General features: G+C 41.8%; 1 protein-coding gene across 25 annotated transcripts in view; it reads left to right on the top strand.

The window, feature by feature from the left end:
- Nucleotides 1-22,238, top strand: part of CAMK2G (calcium/calmodulin dependent protein kinase II gamma) — a 361,588-nt gene that overhangs the window by 12,182 nt on the left and 327,168 nt on the right. For all 25 annotated transcript variants that reach the window (XM_077454530.1, XM_077454505.1, XM_077454508.1 and 22 more), the window contains exon 2: nucleotides 4,065-4,159. In XM_077454530.1, coding sequence (XP_077310656.1) covers nucleotides 4,065-4,159 — 95 coding nt within the window. The remainder of the gene's footprint in view (nucleotides 1-4,064; nucleotides 4,160-22,238) is intronic.

A 22,238-nucleotide genomic window follows, 5' to 3' on the forward strand; every position in this document is an offset into this window, starting at 1 on the left:
TTTGTTTTATCTCATGATTACTGTGAAATTGTATCAATGCATGTTCTCAGCTTGCAGAGCTTGGATTCATTGAGTTTACCAAAAATGTAAATATTGCAGAATATACAGTCTCATGCTACATAACCGAGCTCCCTTTCATGCGGAGTAAACTAAATTAAACACTTGCCAATCGCTGCACACCGATATACATCAGCACAATGGCAGTTGTGGGCAAATGGGCGTACCTTGTATGTCCCCTTTTAATTGGCGAGGCTGGCGGGACCCGCAGACTCGCTGTCCGCCAGTCTCCCGGCGATCGTGTCATGGAGCCACAGAACGGGTAGGTGCCTATGTAAACAAGGCATTTCCCCATTCTGCCTTGCAACATTTGTGGGGAAAAAGATGTAAATTTTGTTTGGGTGCAATGTTGCACGACCACGCAAAAAGTGTTCTGGTCAGGAAGATGGTAAAATCTTCCGGGGCTGAAGCCGTTAATGCATCTTAGATTTTTACTCCAAAAGCGTTTTATTAGAATAAATTTGAGAAAAAAAAAAATCTGATTTTAAATCAAAAAGATCAATTTTTTTTTAAATTTTATAAAAAAAAAAAAATTTTATTTTTATCCACCTTATCAGACAACATCTTGTATGTATTACTTTTTTTTTTTTTTTTTTTCAATACAAGGTGTTTACTGAATGGCTGAGGTGCAGGAGTGAACAATGACTCAAGTCCCTGTGGCATAGTGTCTTAGTCTTCAGTATTCTTCTCACAGGCGGTATGAGCAATAGCTGTGCCTGCTCTGTCACTAGCTACATCAGCTTCTGCCTCAGTGCATCTTAAAATCGAATGTCCCTACCCTAAGCTCACACAAAAACATGTACCCTTTAAGGCAAAAACCAGGTGATATACTTTTGGCCGGGGGTGGTAAAATTAGGCAGTTGAGTTGTGGTTTTCTTATCCTCTTAAGCTGCAACAGTGGTGTGATGGGATTGTACACATGCTGCGGCCACAGAAAAATCATACCCTTAAAGTGGTTTTAAAGGTTTAAGGTTATTTATTTATGCATTCCATGCATGAAGGTCAAAAAAACCTGTTTGCAGCGCGCCCCCCCCCCCACCTCCCAATACTCACCTGAGTGCCCTCTTGATCCAGCAACATGCACCAGAACTGAGCATCTATTGGGTCTTATTTCTCATTCCTCAGCTATTGGCTCGGGTTATTGTGAATCACTGCCAGTGAGCCAATGAGAAGAGAGTGAGTGGGGAGGCGTGAGCTGCAGCTCTGTGTTCTATGAATGCATAGAGCCGGGCTTGGGAGTGAGCATGCACCAGTGCCCCCAGAGCAAGCAGCTTGCTATTGGGGGCACTGACAGAAGAGGTGGATCTGGTGCCCCCTCATTTATTTGAGCCTTTAACGTCCCTATAAGTGAATGGGGATGAGCTGCAGCTGCGGGGCCAAATGCTAGGTTCATGGAATAGAAAAACAAAATAAAACGGGTTTTCAGGAAGAGGTTGGTATTGCCTTTTGAATGCCTGCCAGCTGCTCCTGTACCACTATGTGAAAGGTCCAACACTGATCTCTTCAGAGTGGCAGCGCTCTGAAACTGGTTCATACACAGATGGATATTGCTGCAGCACCCTGGTGCATCAATACAGCCGGACTAGGCCCTGGCTCTGGGGTAATTTATCAACTAAAGCATGATTGAGGCGGGACAGGAGGAGGTCAATAGTGAATTATTTTAGACACATTTATAGTGACATTTCAGCGCTTAATAATTTCCGTTCTGCTCTCTGGAAGGAGTGATGTGTCTTTTATATAAAATTCTCCAGACGCAGTGAAACTGTTAGCATCATCTGCCAGATTACAGATGTAGAAATTAAAGCAGTTGTAAAGGATTTTTTATTAAAACAATAAACATGTTACACTCACCTGCTCTATGCAATGGTGTTGCACAGAGCGGCTTCTTTTCTTCCTCTTCTTGGGTCCCCCCTCCAGTGCTCCCCACAAGCTGTGTGCTATGAGTGGGGGCACATGTGCCGGAATGCTCCTGAGCTGGGCTGTGTGGATCCATAGACCCGCACAGCGTGGCTTGACCCTCCCCCCTCACAGGATTTTACTGACCGTAATGGGAGCCAATGGCTCCCACCCTCTCTAGCGCGTGAGATCAGAAAGAGAGAGGACTAAGGTGTTTGGGGGGGGGGGGGGGGGTTGCTGGTGGTGAGAAATAAGCCATGCCAAACCTTTTCATATCTTTTAATAAGACTGGCAGATGGTTTTTATTCTAGATAGCACCTGATTCTGTCAGCATTTAGCTTCTTGTATTAACCCTCCCGTTGTGTGGACCTTCTAGTTGATCCTGTGTGTGCACGGTTTTGTAATATTGGGATTATCGTTTGCTTTTCAGTAAATTGGACCAGTCATCTGAGGCGGCAGCGTCGTAGGTTGAATAAATGTTAGCCTGTTAGTTCACTAACTAAATCAGAGGCAACGGCTCCTGCCTAGGCCGCATTGTGGAGGCATATTACCACACTCCATAACACTATTGCTGAGAGAGTGTCTGCAGTGTGTGCGTCACTAATATGGTGGTCCGCAACCTTAATCCATTCATTGAGCTCGCCCATTAGTGGAATGGTAAGATTGGACTATAACACAAATGTCACCAGTCAAAGAGCATTACTACCAGTGTTCTCCGTTTAGGGATCTTTAGTGAACGAGTCACAGAATAAACCATTTTAAAACTGTTTTTAGTGGTAAACAAGATTAAATCTGCCCTTTTGTGACATGTGTGGCGCTAAAGTGTAAATATATTTACAGACTAACGCCTCCTACACATGGCCATTTCGATTTTCAATAGTACTCAAGGGTAAAATTCCAAGCGCTTTCCATATTCCTGTGTTTGTTTCGCATTCAGGGAAGTAAGTTCTATGTGCATACGCGGTTAAACGCTGACGCAGAGGAGCATCAGCATTTCCGTGTTTACAACCACATGTGTGGTCAGCTATGCGCACAACTTGCAGATCCCAGTGAATGAGGATTGCACACTCGAGCGCTTTTAAGTCTCTAAATGTCCATGTTTAAGAGGTCTTTAAAGCAAATATATTTAATTCATGTTCCGGGTAAATTTTGTATCTGTTTCAGCTATTGGTGGCCAGATAGACACCAATAGCAAAGATAATCCTCTATCCAAAATGAAGAAAAAAGCCTAGCTTTAGTTATAGTTTATGATAGAACTAGTAGTACAAGGTGCTGTTTATTTACCACCTGAAAATATAAGGTATTGTATATGAGGTAAACCTAAATGTACCTTGCTGGCTCTTTAGAGCGCCATCCATGCCCTTTTTGAGCTGCCAACTTCCTGAAAGCTGGTAAATAAAATATTCCATTGTTACAGGCCAGGGCCTCAATAGTTGCCAGCCATTGGGTTGCCTTATACTTTATTGGCATGTTGTTGGAGCTCTGAGGGTCCTATGGATGGCATGCCATTAAAATAGGATCCTTATAGTACCTCTTTTATCCTAACATAGGTTCATGCTGATTTTTGATTTTCACTTCATATTTACTTTTAAAAAGGACATTGACAATGACCGCTCTCAAAATCTTATTTTTAAATGTTGTAAACTACTTATAAGGCTATTTGCAAACTAGGCATTTAGCCCAGGTTTGTCCAATCTTGGCATTTTAGTGTGCCCAGGTGGCACAGGTGCAGCGTTGAGTGATGTACCTGGGGTTAGGGTGGTGCATTCATTTGGGCCCCTATGCATTCAGGGACATACAATATGACCAGAATGCAGATCCTGGCATATTTCTCTGAAGGTATAGAACCCTAAACGCAATTACCACTTAGTAGAGCATTTCGTTCATTCCAGAAGCAGCATACTTCAGCCTGCCATTGACTGTGACAGGCTGCAGGCAGCGGGGCTGTACGCCATCTGGTTTACTAAAATGGATGTATTGCATGCATGTGGGTTAAATGCCTAGTGTGCAGATAGCCTAACATGGAATCAATATTTTATAGTTGTTATTTTATATGTTTTGTCTGGCTTGTATTTTCATTAATCTATATTTTTATCTGCCATGTTTTTAAGGGGTGCCTTTTCTGTAGTCCGAAGATGCGTGAAGAAATCCTCCAGTCAGGAATATGCTGCAAAGATTATCAATACTAAGAAGCTGTCTGCTAGAGGTAAGATGTTACTGAGAACAGAACCACATTATATGGTGGGCTCTTTGCCTTGATGTCAAGTAATATCTGAAATGTTTTAATTTGATTTTTTCCCCATTTGGTGAAACTCGCGTTCTGTGCGCATTTCCCATAGCACGTTTTAAAACACACTACAGATGCGATCTGCAGTGGGTGTCAATTTTAACAATACGCCAAACGCAGGTTGCAAATGCAGTGGGATTGCACCGGATCACATGGTACTTCTGCATTGTGCGATGCGGTTGCAGTGTGTTTCCAGAAGTAGAGCAGTGCAATTTCAGCTGATTCGTTTTAATGGGCTGATATCACTGATGAATGCGATCCCCGGTGTGACATGGCCCCAAGAGTTAAAAATTTGTGTCCTTTTGTTAATTTGGATGTTTCCTGAATACAGTCATTTGTAGAAGTGGGCTGCTATACAAGGAAGGTGCTTCATTCTTGATGGCTGATACGATTCAGCATTTATACATGATTACCCCATGTCACTTGTCTGCTTTTACTGATTACACTTGGCACTCTAATCCTAGCAGTAGATATAAATTCACATATATTTACAATCATATATGCTGTTATTTTGTGTATAATTCTGATTGCTGACCTGCAAAGAGTACTGGAAAGATGCTGCATTTTGTCTAACAAAGGTTTTTTTATTGACTCTCAAAAGAAAAAGGAACATGTTTGTTTTGCAGTCCCCCCCCCCCAACAGTTGGATAACTGGTCTATTGCTGAAAAATCCCTTTTTTATTCATTGAAAATGTACCCCTTTGTACACGCTCCACCTGAAACTTCTATTTATTCTTTCCAGTCCAGATGATTAACCAAAAATACAGTCAATACACCAACACTCTTGGATAGCGCTACACTTAATTTCGCAAGCACTAACCACCTAGTGCTAAACGTGTAACAATACAAAGACTGCCACCGTGTAAAATAATATTAATAATAATATTAGTTAATAAAGTCAGTGTGATGATCACAAACAATCTTAGTGTAGTCCACTTCACCAGGACTAACTATATTCACCACTGCGCTCCAAGTGATTTTCACTCCCTTTAAGATGCCACACTCATCGACTTTATAAAGAACAAAGCCTCTCGTCAAAATCCTTATTATGGTTCCACTTCCAATATTCCCCACACACAGGGAGATAAGAATAACCAACATAGCGTAATCCCATTTTAACCACTGTTATTTAAAACCTATACCCAGTAAAAATTGCACTCACATAATCTAACCTATGCTCATCAATGTCAAAAACACCAGAACCATGCAGCCAGGGATTGGCGTATCTTGCTGAACTTGCTTTCTGCATCACTTACGGTTTTGCGTTACATCCAGTACAGAGTGTTGACTTAATTTCCGGTTGCTTTATAGCCCACCCTGACGTGTTTCGTCATTATGGCATGATTACTTGGTCACAAGCCTGTAGTGATATAACTATATTCCCCTGAGTGCATAGTGACAAGAGTTCTTGCAATGGCCTGTGCTTATATTGGAAAGCGGCAACACAGACAGGAGGTGCTGTCAAGCAAGTTCTTCAGTAGGTTGGCAAGAGTGAGGGGAAGCTGTGTTACCATGTCCCACTGTGCATATGCGTTGACACACAGGATTGGAGTACTTTTTCAAGAACAAATCGCAATTGATTGTTTGCTTTTTTTTTTTTTTTTTTTTTTAGAGCAAGGGTTATCCTTTATTGCAAAAACATATATAATGGCTGTAAAACGGCCAATGCTTTTTGGCCATCAGGCCTTAGGCTCGGCTCCTGGTTTCTTTAGAGGCTACTTAGGGGTTCCTTGAGCTGTGGCTGATTGACCTCCCATTTTTATGGTGCCTGCATACTTCCAGGACCAGTGCCACTTGGCAGAATCTGCGGCATGACACCACTTATCTTTATAATTATCTAGGGATGGCATTTTGACCACCACTGTAAGGAAGGCATTCTTCCCACTGACCACTAATCTAAAAAGACCCCCATCACTGAAATGTATTACTGGACATGTAATTCATAGGTATATTGAAAAACATGGTCACATTACGACATTGAGTAGAGTCTCCTCTTTGCCCAAATGCTGGCATCGGAGCTTTCTATGGAAGTGTGTGTGTGTGTGTGTGTGTGTGTGTGTGTGTGTGTGTGTGTATAGCTTTTAGTATGTCGTTGCAGATGTGATGAAGGTTTGTTTAAAAGATCAGCCTGTGGCTTTGTATTAAAATGCACAATGTCCATATGAGGCAAAGGAAATATTTCTCCCCCCCCCAGTGTTCTTTTTGTATCTGTAGTCTTGACACCGGTCCATATACAGTATATATAAGAGAAAAATCCTGTGTCATTGTGTGTGCTGGTTACAAATGATATGTCCCTTGATGGAAAATAGCAGTCATGGAAATCCTTTGCAAGTCAGCAGAGAGCACGAGGAGAGAGTCCCAGAATTCCTTCTTCACTGCTTGATGCTTCCCAAACAAGAACCGAATTAATAATGCCAATTAATGAGCACCTGCTAACTTCTCCTTTGTGTGCTTGGCATGTGTCCCTGTCACTAGGCAGGTTGCAGCTATGTATTTGTGTTTTAAACATCTGTACAGTTTTTGTTGATCATCTTTTTCTATGATTGTTACCAAAATTCTGACACAAATTTTCAGGATCGCTTGATCTTTCATTTTTGGTGAATCATACTATGTAAGGAAATTGTAGCATGAAGGCCTTGATGTACATAGTTTGTTGCAGCCATCCATTATGGCACAGGACCGGGAATAGCTAAATACTAATTTCCTTACAGACTATTTTTGAATGCTGCTCTGCTTGTTGTTTGATTCTTGCACATCTTTTCACACAATGTCATTGTCATTTCATGATTATGTTTTCATAGATGACTATGCTTTTAATTTATGTTTAGTAACACTGTGGGGTATATATTTCTCTAGTTACTTGCACCTTTACTTGTATATCAGGCAGGTGACAGTCCTGTTACCCGATTCAGCTTTAATGGTTCCCTCTGTCAACTTTTCAATGCATTGACAGTTATTTTGAATCATCTTACTACTGTTATCCTGTACAGTGCAGATAAGACAGGTGGTTGTAAAGATAGACCGGAGATGCATTGTAATAGGGGTATGTGAATCACTAGACTGCCTGAACAGAATACAGACCCTCTTTAACAGATTGATGGCAATGTATTTCAATCAATAGAAAATCAGGTAATTGTGATCTGATGACATCTAATTTTATTAAACCAGGACATTGTGATCAAGCCTGTGTGGGGTTAGGCTGTCCTAGGTGGTGCTGCAGTGGGCTCTTCAGTGTGTAACTTCTGCTTTTCCTATTGGGTTCATCGTGTGGTTGGGCCCCCATTCCAGGGCGATTGTAGTGGGCATTTCTCTACATATTTACTGTTTGCCTGGAGTCCTACATTTACAGAAACTGTACTGATGGAAAAATTTAGACCACCATTGCTGATCTCTCCTATTAAAAATGCTAGTTGCTTGGGTGTCAAGCTGATTGGTTGGCTCCAGTCTTCAAGCCAGATATATCCAGTTAACATTTTAATTAGGAGGCCAGTGCAGATTACCTTTTACAGGAAACCTGCCTGGCTGGCTGTCGCCCAGTGCTGGAGGCTGTTCTCGTCTAGGACAAGCTGGTCCAACCCTTGCAGGCATGTGTAGCAGTGTAAAGTGCTGTGGAGGTGTTCTATGCCCCAATGCCAGCATCCCTTCTGGTTGTTGGATAGTGTTTAGTGTGCTCTGCTTAGAGGTTCTCTGGGACGTAAAGCTATTCCATTCAAACATTTTATGGCTCAAAGCGTAGATCTCCTTTTTTCAGTTAAATTTGGGAAAACCTTAATATGTTATGTGTTCCCTTCACACAGCAATCAAGTATCTTAATGAGTCACAATGTACAGGGGTAGGGACAATTGTAGACATGCACTCACTCGGGTTGAACTGGATGGACTGGTGTCTTTATTCAACCTTACTAACAATGTAGCTATAAACTATAGCAATACCTAAAACAATAAGTATGTAAGCAGCAATGTTTCATTCTTTTTACATTTTATGCCGTGTGAGTGCGAACATTTTACACATTTGGCTAAGATAATTAAGATACACTCTTGCGCCCCAAAGCAGATTTCAGTTGCATCCACCTACAACCCCCTCTCTACCTACTTACACATCACATATTTAATGCCTGATCCTTAACTTGTGATCTGCACGATTGAAGGGAAGAGTTGGATTAGGTAAGTAAAACCGTTTCTTCTCTCCCCAAGACGAAACAAGTCATTAACCCTTGCAGGGTAGCGCCTCCTTATTGCAAAGGATCATTTTTTTACTTGCCTAGAGTTAGGCTTTAAGCACTTGAATTGTATACATCACATGAATACGGGCCTACCAGTACTTGGGTCACCCAGAGCTGCCATCCTGCCCTGTAATCGGACCAATGAACTGGGTAGTGTTATTAGGAAAACTGGCCATCACCATCTTTAGTTCTGCACGTGGTAGGCCGTTATCTTTAGGGTCCTGTAATTAGAAGGTGTCTGTGAGGTGGGCTGGAAGGGGGGGAGCTGAAGCTGGGAGTGCATTAACACTCCATAAAGACCACTTCCTAAATTCTGTTTTAGTAACACACAGACCAATCGTCTGTCATTTCAAGAACCTGCTGTGAAAGTAGTCACCTGCCAGGTAGACTATTCGTTCAGCTGCATACAGTAATATCTTTTTACTGTGAAGAGGCTTGGGTGTGATTAGTGGTCCATGAGGTGGGTAGATTGCTTTTGGAGAGACCCTGTTCTAACTTTGTGTGACCTTTTGGCAAGTCATTTTATCTGTCTCAGGTCCTAAAATTAGATTGTAATCTATTTGGGAAGGGATGCAATGTGCTGGTGTGATATCCGTAAAAAGGGGAAAGCTCCATGGCACGCAGTCTGGGCTTATTCAGCACTGACAACATCTGCTCTTTTACCCATATGGGTTAGACAAGATTTTATTCAATTCACATTCTCTATCGACTCTTTTTTTTTTTTTTTTTTTCTCTGAAGGCAGCTTTTGATCAGCTAAGCGTTCAACCGGTTTTTGTCAGCTTACTAAATTAGTTTATATTAAATTTTACATTTTTAAAAGACTCTAAATATGCAGCTGAACAGCTGAAAAAGATATATAATCTGTCGTACCTGTTGAGGAAGTTGTCCAATCCAGATGCCTCTCCAAAACCGTATACCAGTGATGGCAAACCTTGGCACCCCAGATGTTTTGGAACTATATTTCCCATGATGCTCATGCACTCTGCAGTGTATTGGACCATCATGGGAAATGTAGTTCCAAAACCTCTGGGTTGCCTAGGTTCACCATCACTGCCCTATACAATGCTCTGGCCATTTCCTTTTCTTTACAACAGTGAAAAAGCTAGAGCTTGATCAAAACTAGTAATTGAGACTACTGTGACCCACGGTGCGACTTTGCTAGGCGACTTCCTGACGACTTTATGAGACTGAGTATTACTTTGGTGCGACTTTAGAAGCAACTTTCAGGGAATGCCTGGGTAATCTTTCTGTAATGTCGGATCTAAATCGACTCAATATAGGTGAGGATCTGACTTTGAGGTGATTTTCATTAAAGTCTGTTAAAGTCATTAAAGTCTATGGACACAAGCCTTGACGTGGTACAGGAGCATTTTATACAGTTTGAGCAACTTTAGTAGTGCTAATTAAGACAACTCCTCATTGACTAACATAGGATTTCACAGGTCATGCAACTTGGAGTCTCCCAGGTCGGATCCCAAGTTGCGGCAGTGTGAACCGAGCCTAACAGCTGTCATAGACATCTTGAATTTTGGGCAGTTTGTGCCAAAAAAATGAAATGATCGACTTCTGTTGAGCAGGGATGGCCACATACTGATCGAAATTTGTCTGGTCCCTGCTGAACTGGCTGAATTTCGATCAGTCTATGGCCAGCATAATGTGGTTGTAAACCTCCAGACTTCAAATCTGAACAAAGTTCTTATTTCTATAGTGTTTACTTGCCTCTGTCCAGAGCATAAAGTGTCATCTCTCTCTCTGCTGTCTAGTTCTTTATGTTATCTGCATGAGTTTTACAAAGATGGAGAGGAAAAATTGGTACAGATAAACAGATACAACTTTTGTAGAAGGATTTGTTTCACCTCTGTGCATCACCTGAGACCAGTCACTTCACTGGGTATACAGTATGGAAGGGTTTACAACCATTTTACATTTGTATAGTGCAGGTACAGCATTATACTGGTGAGGTCAGCTCTACGCTCTTCAGTCTGCAAGTGCTGTGTGATGTAGAGTATCTCGCTGAGTATATGCTGTTATGATCTCCTACAATCTGTCTCTACCAGTGGACTTCAGTTGTCAACATGGCTTACTGCAGCCTATACTTATTCCACACATTGGCCCTATATCAGGATTGGCTATGGTTGGTTAACGTCACATCTTTGGTGTAGGGCGCTTTAAGTCCCAGAACTGGCTGTTGTGCCGGTCTGACCCTGAATTGCTGCTATGAAATAACCATTACAGTTGACGCTAACATATCTCTATCTGCTAAGATTTCTTTAGGTAATTGAGTTTTATTCTATCGATAGATGACTCAGTCCATCGTCATAAATTTGGTTAATTAGTTCAGTCTGCCAGTAATTTTTTCTATGTGAGGGTTGCCAGCTGACTGCCAGGTCTTTTCCTTCTCAACGTTCAGTAGTGAAATTCAGAATATAAGGATTCTTCAGAGAGCTATAACCTGTAGCCACAATCCAGGAGTAAAGTAGTATAGAGTCTGTGGCTCACCATAGAGTGCTAACCTACAACAACCATTCAAAGTTCAGGTAAGTAAATGATGCAATTTTTTTTTTTTTTTTCTTCATGCAGCCATGGGTCTTAGGAAAGTAAACCAATTCCCCATCAACAAAGTCAGCGTGTATGGAGAAATGCATCCTGCAGAGTTGTTGTGGCAGAGGGGGCACATGGAGCCGTCCCTGTCGAGAGAACACAGTAATTTATTGCTAGCGGCTATAGCCACTGGCAATAATCGCATGCTAGAAATCTGATATGCTGGTTGTACTCAAGTCAATCGATGGATCTACTTTTTCTTAATCAGCCTCTCTATAGATGGTTCCTGCTGAACTGGCTGAGATTTGAGCCATCTCTGGCTGGCTTAACTGTAGTCCAATTAGTAAAATGTTATTTCCAATTGATTGATCTGAATCTAATCTTTTCACTTCCTCTTTGAACAATACTTCTGAATATTGTTGATTTATGTAAACCATGTATTCTTGATGTGTGGAAAAAGTACCCCAAAGGGCACTTCTAGGAGTTTAGGGGGTACAACATCAAATATGCTAAAACCAGAACATTCTATAAAAAACAAAGCGTACGCTAGTGGTTCATGGCAAAAATGGGGAAGAATGATTGACATGCTAAACGGTTACTAAAACTGGTCAAAAATGTTGCAAAATACCCATTAAAGTCTCCATTAGATGTTAACGCACACCTTGGAAGTTGCATATAGCCTAGAGATGGTCATATGTCACACTTTTTTTTTTTTTTTTTCCCACCAGTCGAAGAAAATTTTCCAGCTGTGTCATTGTTTTCTGACAGCGGGACACGTGGTTGGCTGCATGTACTTCTCCCATAGATCACAGGAGCGATCCATGTTTTGCAGCTCTTGTGACCCTTTTTCAGCAGAGACCAGACTGATTGACAGTCGGCAGCTCTCTGCTCGGGGAGCTGTGAGGACCGAGCAATCGGCAATGTTCGATCTCTTGGTTCTCAGTGTAGAGGCTTTGGGGGACCAATGCTACATCCACCTAAGTAAGTGTGAATATGGGAAAAAAAAAAAACTTTTACTTCTCTTTTAAGCTAACCCTCCTGATCTAGGAATCCTTTGTCCAGTATTAAGTGATGATTTGTGAAACTGATTGTAAGCCAGCATCTTTAAGCACCATCAACCTGGCAGAGACAGTTTCCAACGTAAGAGCCATACAGTATGTAAATGTGAGGGGATTTTTTTCATCAGTGCCTAATATTCTATGCAAACAGCATAAAAAAAAAAAAAAAAAAAAAAAAAAAAAAAGATTATTCAAATAAGCTACTATAATACACACTTGTAGAATGCTACATATTTTATGTTTGATCATAATGGCTATATGGTCATATGTGGCTGTTGCCTTAAAACAAGGCAGAAAGTATTGGGTTCCATAGCACTTTTGATTTAATCATTTTCTTTCTTTTTTTTTTTACGTATTATCCTTCACCTCTTGCTTGAACAAGGAACTGGTTCTTTATCCATTTTTATACCATTTGCGTTTGTTTCCATATTCAGTGGAGTGAATCTCGTAGCAATCTGTCTATTATGTTGGTAAAGGGAAGACTGGTGCTGTTATAGGGCCATCTTTGCTGGTATACTTTTTCTGCTCGCTTAGTAACTATTAGCTATGTAAGCAAACGCAAACCAAATGTTTGTATTACTTACTGTATCTGTGACTTCTGTTCTTTGTTAACAAATACTTGGCAGAACCTGAACTTTTGTTCTTCCCAAGTATGCAATTACTCTCTTGTGAGTTTATTGGCCCATCCGGGATTTTGGTTACACAGCTGGGTCTCTTTTATATCTGGTTATGCCAGTTTGAAATATTCATCCTATTCTCCCCACTCAAAATATTTTTATAGATCTGCAGTCTCTTCCATCTGTGTGCCTATCTTATGTCTAACAAGAATTAAACTGTGGAAAAATATGCTGGTGCTCTGTCGAACATGGTAAGCATACTCACAGAAGGAGAGAGAGGAGGAATGACCATCAAAGTGCTGCTGCTTCTCCATTGTGCAGATCGCCTTTTACATGGGTCTTTTACCAAGCTGTGTTGCCTAAAGAGGATCTTCGGGCTGATTGTAAACAATGAAAAGGCAGGTACTATAGCTGCTTATTTTAAATAAAGGAGAACGTACCTGTTCAAGCATCCAGTACTGTCTTCACCAGGCTGGTTCCTTTACCGGCCTTTGGATCCCCTGCATCGGTTAAGGGAAGATGCCGGCTGCCTTCCCACTGCGCATGTGTGAGCTGCACAGCTGTTTGTGAATGGACCCGCAGCCTTCTGGGACCTGGAACATGTTACTGAAGACTGTGGGTAAAGGGGATGGCGTTGGGGCGGCATCTGCTAAACTTTTTCTCGGATCACCTAGGCAGTCTGAGCATAAAGTGGTAGCTGGTACCTGTTAAAACCTAGTACTGCGCCCCCCCCCAAAAAAAAGTATTCAGAATTGATATGAGGGAGGTTGTAGGTGGAAAAAGCAATACTTCCCCTTTTGGGTGAAGAGATGCGTTTTTAAAGAGGAACATCACCCTCTCTCCTAATTTATTATTATTATTATTATTATTATTATTTTTTGTTTAATTCCCTGCTTGCCTGACTTTAAGTTCTTCACAGTTTAGATACTCGCCCACCCAGCGGATCCAGCTTTGTCCTGCTGATATCCACTTCTCTACAGCCACCGCTCGAGTCCTGTTCCGCTATCTTCTCCTGGGATGTCATCGGGAGGCTGCCGGCTCTTTTGGGTTCAGGCGTTGCCTCCTGATGATGTGCTACTAGGCGTGAGTAGGATCACGGGTCCTGTGGACTCGGATGTCCATGGGGATACCCGCGATAGTCTCACGTTGAGGAAGAACAGGTAGATTCTAATGTAAACAAGCATCTCCCCGTTCTGCCTAGTGACACTGATCATAGCTCCCTGTGATCGGGAGCTATGATCAGTGATGTGTCATACACAGCCCCTCCCTCTAACAGTTAGAACACATCCCTAGGACACACTTAACCCCTACTGCGCCCCCTAGTGTTAACCCCATTCACCGCCAGTCACATTTACACAGTAATCAATGCAATTTTATTCGCACTGTTCGCTGTATAAATGTGATCCCAAATTCGCACCAAAATTGTCCGACGTGTCTGCCATAATGTCGCAGTCACGTTAAAAATCGCTGATCGCCACCATTACTAGTAAATAAAAAAAAATTAAAGCGGAGTTCCAGGCTTTTTATGTTTATTAAAAGTCAGCAGCTACAAAAAGTGTAGTTGCTGACTTTTAATAAACAGACACTTACCTGTTCCACTGTCCAGCAATGCGGTTGAACGGAGCGTTGCTCCTCTCCACTTGCGCCTCCATTGCCACTCTGGGCACCTGGCCGTGACCGCTTTCAGCTTCACAGCTGGGCACGCACGGCGCATGCACGAGTCGTGCTGCTCTCCCGCAGTGGACAGGCGATCTCATGGGACCTGTCACGTGCCCCAGGACATCACCTAGAGGGAGGAGGATACACCTTGGCGGTCCCTGGTTGGAAGGAGGAAGTTGGACAGGAAGTCCCCCCTCCTAATGAAGCCCCCCCCCCCCCCCCCAAAAAAAATGAATGCCAAATGTGACATGTAAGGGGGCAAGGAGTGCTTAAAGCGTAAGCTCCATTTTTGGGTGGAACTCTGCTTTAATATAAATGCCATAAAACTATCCCCTATTTTGTAGACGCTATAACTTTTGAGCAAAGCAAAAAATAAAAACCGCAGAGGTGATCAAATACCACCAAAAGAAAGCTCTATTTGTGGGGACAAAAAAGACGTAAATTTTGCTTGAGAGCCACGCCGGTTAAAGCGGTGCCGATACAGAGTATTTGCGCAAGTATCTGTACTCGTGCAAATGCACCGATAATTTCAAGCTTGGTTCTTTGAGCTGTCAGTGGGTCGCCCCAGTGCTGAAGAAGTCCGGTAATTGGAGCTGTCAAAAAATAAAAAAAAAAACAGCCGGCAATGCTTATTAACAACATTGCTCAGCCCTGAAGCGCTAAAATAAAACGAAACATTGTTTCTTTTTGTATATTTCTCTTTCTTAATCTGTAGATCAAAGGGATGAACAAATGTTCCTATGTTTAACCCCTTAATGACCCTTAATTGACTGTAATCGGCCTTAATTGAACTCCCTATTTTCCTCCATCTAATTATTTTCCTGCTTTTTTTCTTCTTCTTTTTTTTCTTTTGTTCACGTCTATTTTATAAACAACTTTTTGTTTGCTTTGTTTTTGAATATTTTTACACATATAAACATATGTTTACACATTTCACATTGAAAAAGTGCTAAATAAAAAAAAAAAAAAAAAGTTTAATTTGCAAATAAATTTTCAATGCTTTGTACCATTGCTGTCAGCTGAAGTTAAAACAAAACAGTTGCGGTATGTATCGGTAATTGGTCTTGGCGAGTAATAAATAAAAAATGTGGTACTTGTACTCATTGTAAAAAAAAAAAAAAAAAAAAAAAAAAAAAAAAGGTATTGATGCATCCCTAATAATCAGTAATGATGCTAGCCATACCCTATGATATGGCTACTTCTTCAATAATTTTACTTTTCCCCGGATCATCTTTTGCTGCTTGCTTGTGGCAGGTCAATGACTTGGATGTTCTGAAAGCAGGCCCAGCCAAGTAATGATGAGCCCAGTTATGGAAAAGAACATTTCACTATCCAGCCATTGCTCTAAAAATGTAAATATGTTGTGCAATCTGCTTGTGCTTTGCAAGGTGCTTGGTGGTTGTTTGCGGGGAATCTTCTCAGTTTACCCTATTGAATGTCATGCCATTATTTGATCTTGATCTTAATTATTACGCTTTTACTGAGCACAATAACATATTTTGCTGGTAACTTTGAAACGATTCCCAGTTTTTATTTCATTTCACATTTTACACATTATATAAGAGTCAGTCAGAGACCATTTATGCCATGGGGAGACAGAGACCTGGAAAAGTTCTTATGTCAAGAGACTTTGCAGCGTGGATACAGCCAATGACGTCATGACTTAATTTCATCATGAAAGGGGGACCTGTTGCAGTGATTGTCTGCCAGCCATGTTCTCAGTACATCTGAGTGCAGAAGATTGAAGCAGTCTCTATATGTTGGCGCCAGCAATTTCTATTTAAACGACAAGGCTCTTTCACATTTAATTTAGCTAGTGTGGACTCTTGTATACTTCCTATTCTTCCCTTTTTTCTTTTTTTTTTTTTTTTGTACTCTGTATGCAGTACAAATGTGTTTTTACCCAAAGTAAATGTTATATTTTTATTTATTACCTCTGAGGGCTGCCATTGCTGTCCTCTTTGTAAAAAATGCTTGTTGCCTGGTGGTCTCTGGCTTCAACACCTTTTTACCTTTTGCTGAGAGTGTGAGATTTGGAGTTTCCAGCTTTTCCAGGAGACCATGGTCAGGGTGGCTGATATTACTTGCATTTAGACGAGCGGCCTGGAAGCTGGCTCTAAGGTAATTTTTTTTTTATTTATTTTTTTTTAATACACATCTAACAATTTTGCATGATGCGGTTGTTGTCTAGCACACGGGTCTCCAAAATTTCTAAAGAAAAGGCCAGTTTACTGTTCTGCAGACTTTAGGGGTGCTGGACTGTGCCCAGTGGACATAAACTATGCCCAATCTTTGGTATTAAGGGGAGAATAGTTATATCAGTGGCAGGAATAGTGCCCCATTTTTGGTGCCAGTGGCAGGAGTAGTGCCCCATTTTTGGTGCCAGTGGCAGGAGTAGTGCCCCATTTTTGGTGCCAGTGGCAGGAGTAGTGCCCCATTGTTGGGGTCAGTGGCAGGAGTAGTGCCCCATTGTTGGGGTCAGTGGCAGGCATAGTGCCCCAAGGGCCAGATAAAGGCAAGCAAAGGGCCACCGTTTTGGAGAACACTGGTCTAGCAGATAGTTATTAAATGCAAGGTTTGCTTTAAAGTAGAACTGCACAATTGATCGTTATTGTGATCTCGATGCAGCCCCTCTGACATCTCTATTGCAGAGTTTGCCAATTCGTTCATGTAACAAATGGAGAGACTTATCTACTCACTCAGCTGTCAAAAGAAAACATCCAGGCAGTCTGCCAAGTTTTTAAAATGAAACATTGTAACCAACTCTTCCTTCTTAGATCAAAGGGAAACTTCTGTGTGTAAAGAAAAAATCCAGGCAGTCTACCAAGTTTTTAAACATGTAAATGCAGGAAGTTTAACCACTTAAAGTCTAAATCTTTTTCTGACACTTGTTTCTTAAGCTAAAATCATTATTTTTTGCTAGAAAATTACTTGGAACCCCCAAACATTATGCTAGTAGAGACTAGAGCTGGGTGATTTTCTCCCCAAAAAAATAAATAAAAATCTGCCATTTAAAAATAAAAATAAAAAAAAATAAATAAATAAAAAAAAATTCACAATTTGAATCAAATCTTTTTTTTATTTTTAGGGACACCGCGCCAGCCTGAGGAGCTGTGAGCAGGAGTTTTTAGTTGAGGCCACGGCTTCGGCCTAGTCTGCGGCTTCCGGCCTCGCAGACTAGGCCGAAGCCATGGCCTCACCTAAAAACTCCTGCCTGCAGCTCCTCAGGACCGGCATGGTGTCAGCGCCGGTCCTGGGGAGCTGCAGGCAGGGGTTTTTAGGCGAGGCCGTGGCTTCGACTTAGTCCGCGGCATCCGGCCTCGTAGGCTAGGCCGAAGCTGTGGCCGCGCCTAAAAACTCCTGCCCGCCTGCAGCTCCTCAGGACTGGCGGTGTCAGCGCCGGTCCTGGGGAAAAAGAACAAACGATTTTCTGAAAACTTGAATCGATTTGACCTCTCAACTCAAGATTCAAATAGATTTTTTTTTCCCCAGCCCTAGCAGAGACCCTAGGGAATAAAATGTCAATGCTGCAATATATTATGTCACACTGTATTTGCCCAGCAGTCTTTCAAACACAATTTTTTGGGGTAAAAAAATACACTTCAATGAATAAAAAAAAGAAACAGTAAAGTTAGCCAAATTTGTTTTGTTTTAATGTGAAAGATTGTTACGCCGCGAGAATCGTCATCTGCTAAGCAAAAAACTTGTCATTCTCATTTTATCCAGAATTGTGCGGCTTTACTTTAAAGTCTTATTGGTAAACTACTTGTGCAATAACTTTGCTTTTTATCCTTCCTTCTTTTTTTTTAACAAAGTTACCTTTTGGAGATTTTGCATTTTATCATATGTAGAGGTTTGCATAGGCTGTAGCCTGTGTACCACTGTATACTGTGCTTGTCTTCCTAATGTTAACCCCTCATGCCCTTTTCTGCACAGTGCTTTAGTGAGCATGCCGTAATAGGAAGTCTTTTGTGAAGTTACACACAGTGTAGTCAGTATCATTGGGTGCAGAATGGATTAGTAATGTGATTAGTAATGTGGATCTCGGCATGTATCACAAGATTTAATCCTTGTGATCTGATAAGGTCTCTGCTTTGGTTTGAAGAGTGTGTTTGTTTGTATTTGTAGGTGACATCAGTGTGACTTGGCAGTGCCCATAGTTTGAACTGGGGACTTGCATACTAAATACATATACCTCCTTCAAATATTAAATCCTACTAGAATCAATCATTTGCATTAATCTCATTTGTCTTTTACCTGTCAACTAGTGAGATTGCCCAATATACCTTGCTTGATCTGATTGAAAATTTATAAGGGTCGGTCTAGGCTGTGCATTATTTATACCGTGAATGTAAAGAGCCGAGTGCTTAGTGTTGTTTACACTTGGCAGGCACATAGAATCCATTTGTCCTTTCATGCTTGTTTTTGGACAGTTTGCCAATTTGTCCTGGTTCAGTTGGGTTCAAACTATTTTCCCATTTAAAAATGTATTTTTTTTTTTTTTTTTTTTTAACCTTTTTGAAGACGATTGGTTGTAACAGGAAAAGCCACGCTGTTCTGAAGCAGTTTAGAGTAGTTCATTAAAAGATGAGAATTTCTTTCCCGAAAGTAACAAAGTATAGCAGGCTATAAAGCTAGCTTTAGGTAGGCAAACTTTGCTCCTATGAGTACAGTAAACGTAAAGGGTGTTATGTGATTAAGAGGGCAGCAGACTTTGAATGCGAAAGACATTAAGGAGAAGAGAAGCCAAGTACTATCCAATAAAAAAAACTTTACTGATCCACCGTGAGCAACATCCTAAACCTTTGCACAAGATTCCAAAAGGTCAGACCCATAGATGAGGCCTCACAACTTCAGTAGGAATAGTAGTAGAAATTATATATATTTTATATATATTTTACAAATATTTGTGGGCCGAAAAAAAGAATGGCACATTATATGAAAGTATCTGTGGTGTCTGTCCTCAGTGCAGACCTCTTTATAGTAACCCCCTACCTCCTCTGCATTTCAAAGGACTGACTTGTTTTTAGTCTGTATATCAAGGGTTAATTGAAGTCGCTGTGTGCTCTACTGGAATTGTAAGATTGGAGGCTACTTTGTCTTATTTATGGAAAGAATTTGGCCTGTTTAGCTCGTGCAAAAAATAAAAAAAGTTTGGTGGTGCAGTACAATTTGAAGTATGGCCTTGTATTGGTGAAACCCTTGTATGCCTTGAAAACCTGCTACGGTTTCCACTGCAGTTGGCCATTAAAATTATTATTATTACTTGGTCACTGTACACCCATGCTCCCGCCACGACCCCCCCCCCCCCCCCCCAGTTCCTGCTGTACTTGCCACTGGGGATGCTGAGCTGTCAGTGCCCATGCAGCCATTGTGGGTATTTAAAAAAAAATCATACATATCTTAGGTGGATGCATCATTGGTCCAAAGCTGCATCTGTCCCCCGCTGGCTTTAAAACTAAGAACAAAGCGATCAAAGACCACTGATCCATTTGTTCTCAGAGCCCTGTGAGCAGAGAACTGGTGACTGACAGTCACTGGCTCTTGGTGAGCGCCTGAGCCAGGTGCCTGCCCAGGGTTATGGGCGGATCCCGACTTTATTGTCATAATCTTCCCCCAGCCTGGATCGGCTATGTGACGTCAGCCGACAGCAAGCTGCATCCTGCCGTCTACTGAAAATGGGTAACCGGAATGAAGAATGGACTGCACTCCTGTATTCCACAGGAGAAGTACAGCCAAACGTGATTTGGCTGTAATTCTCCTTTTTAAAATCCTTGATCTTCTCCCTCTTTTTTTGTGCACAGCACTGACCACAGCATTGCTCTGATCCATCCTGGAAGTGCTGCAGAGAGAAACATGAGAAGAGCAGGGTTTATAAATCCTTAAGCCATTGGACCAGCTGCATGGGCACTGACAGCCCAGCACCCACAGAGGTAAGTACAGTGTGGATGGGGTATGGATAATGGTGAACTAACACTTTTTTTACAGTGCTATGCTATTTTTTTTTTTATTTTTTTTTTAGCATTTCATAGTCCTAAAACGCTGGTTTAAAGCCAGATTTGTAAGGACTTGAAACAAGCCCTCGCTGACCTGCACCTGCTGGCACCGTGGAGAAAGTAATTCTGACTAAATCGTTGGCTCAGCAGCCAAGCTTACCCTGAATCCCTCTCATTGATTACCTACTGTACTACTATACATATGATGGCTGGAAGGCTGCCAAGTCCGTGCTAAGGCCTCGTTTACACTACAGGTAGCAGAAACGTGTGTGTTCTGCATAGGACAGCCTATTTACTTCAGTGGGCTGCCCTATGTGGGACTGTCGCTCCCAAGAAGCTCAGGGACCAAATTTTTTGCCCTGAGTAATTCTTGCTCTTGAATTTTGCTGCAATTCTTGCTCATTTTGTTGCTCTACAATTGCGGCAAAATCACATGATGCATGTCTGGGGTGTCATTTAAGATGAATGGCACCAAAAGCGTATTGTGTGTTTTGCTGCGATTTGGAATCGCAGGCAGAATTGTAGTGAATGGAGCCTAAGAGAGGGTAGTGGGGAGAGCCGAGCTGCTGAGAATGCCAGCTAAAAATTGTAAATGCTTGTATGTCCATAGCCTGGCCACAGACTCACTTGAAGCTTCTATTTGCAGCCATTCCTAAGTCGTCTTCCAGGACAGAATTGAGAGATTGCTCCACCTATCTAAATAACAGGAAACGCATCATCCACCATTATAAAAAAAAGAACAGTTCACCCTTGCCTCAGTTATTTGTGTGTCTTTGTCAAGTATGGGGACGTGGAAATGCAAATGCAGACTTTGATGGAGTCATTATTTGCATCGCCGTGTGGAAAGGCTTCAGGCAGTACTGGAGGGACAAAACGTGAAGCCAAAGATATGACGTGACATCTTAGATTTTTAGCTACCTCTCACAGCTATTGGTTTTGCTTTTTTAAATGTTAGAATTATGTGATGAAAACGATTTAGGAAAAGAAAGGTAACGTTTTGTCTATGGACTGGGCCAATTAAATGGTAACCATAACCGCTTATGTATGCGGCCATTTAACAAGCTTTTATTGCATTTCATTTGATCTGCAAGTCCTGATGGGATAGAAGATCCAGCCAGAACTTTCTGTATGTATGGTACATTTACTTTTTATTACCTCGGACTTACCAGACTTTTAAGGGGCAAGCTTTTTATTTTTTATTTTTTTTTGCGTAGCTTGTGGAAAATCGCAGCGTTGACTAGCAGCTAGGCATACTCAAATGTACAAAATAGAGCAGAAGAGAAACACTATTGCTTACCAAGGTCCACACTTAAAGAGGAAGTAAACCCTGATGGGTTTACTTCCTCTTTTTTTCCCTGCAAAGGTAAAGCATAATGGACTACTATGCATCGCATAGTAGCCCATTATGTGTCACTTACCTGACACAGGAGCCAGCGAAGTCGCCGCTGTCCCCTGTAGTCCGCTGCATCCATGTTGCTTGTGGCGTCGCGCAGCTCCGACCAATCACAGCGGCGCAACCGCGATGACGTCACTCCCGCGCATGCGCACGGCAGTCGCGCCTCGCAGCTCCGCCGCTGTCATACGGCGAAGCCGCGATGACGTCACTCCCGCGCATGCGCACGGGAGTCGACAAATTTGGCAAATCCATTCTTGGATTTGCCGCATTTAGTGCGCATGCGCGCCGCTGTCTACGGCGCATGCGCCGTAGACAGCGGTGCCCATTTTCGGGCAAATATCTCCTAAACCATATAGGTTTAGGAGATATTGCTTGGACCTACAGGTAAGCCTTAATCTAGGCTTACCTATAGGTCCAAGTTGTTTGGAAGGGTTTACTTCCTCTTTAAAGGCCTGTCTGCCGCCCAAACTCTCACCACTGAAAACATTAAAGTGTTAGTAAACCAAGG

This window comes from Lithobates pipiens, unplaced genomic scaffold, assembly GCF_037356315.1.
Source record: "Lithobates pipiens isolate NorthernLeopardFrog02 unplaced genomic scaffold, aLitPip1_a1.2 Scaffold_25, whole genome shotgun sequence".
In the NCBI taxonomy this organism is placed as follows: domain Eukaryota; kingdom Metazoa; phylum Chordata; class Amphibia; order Anura; family Ranidae; genus Lithobates; species Lithobates pipiens.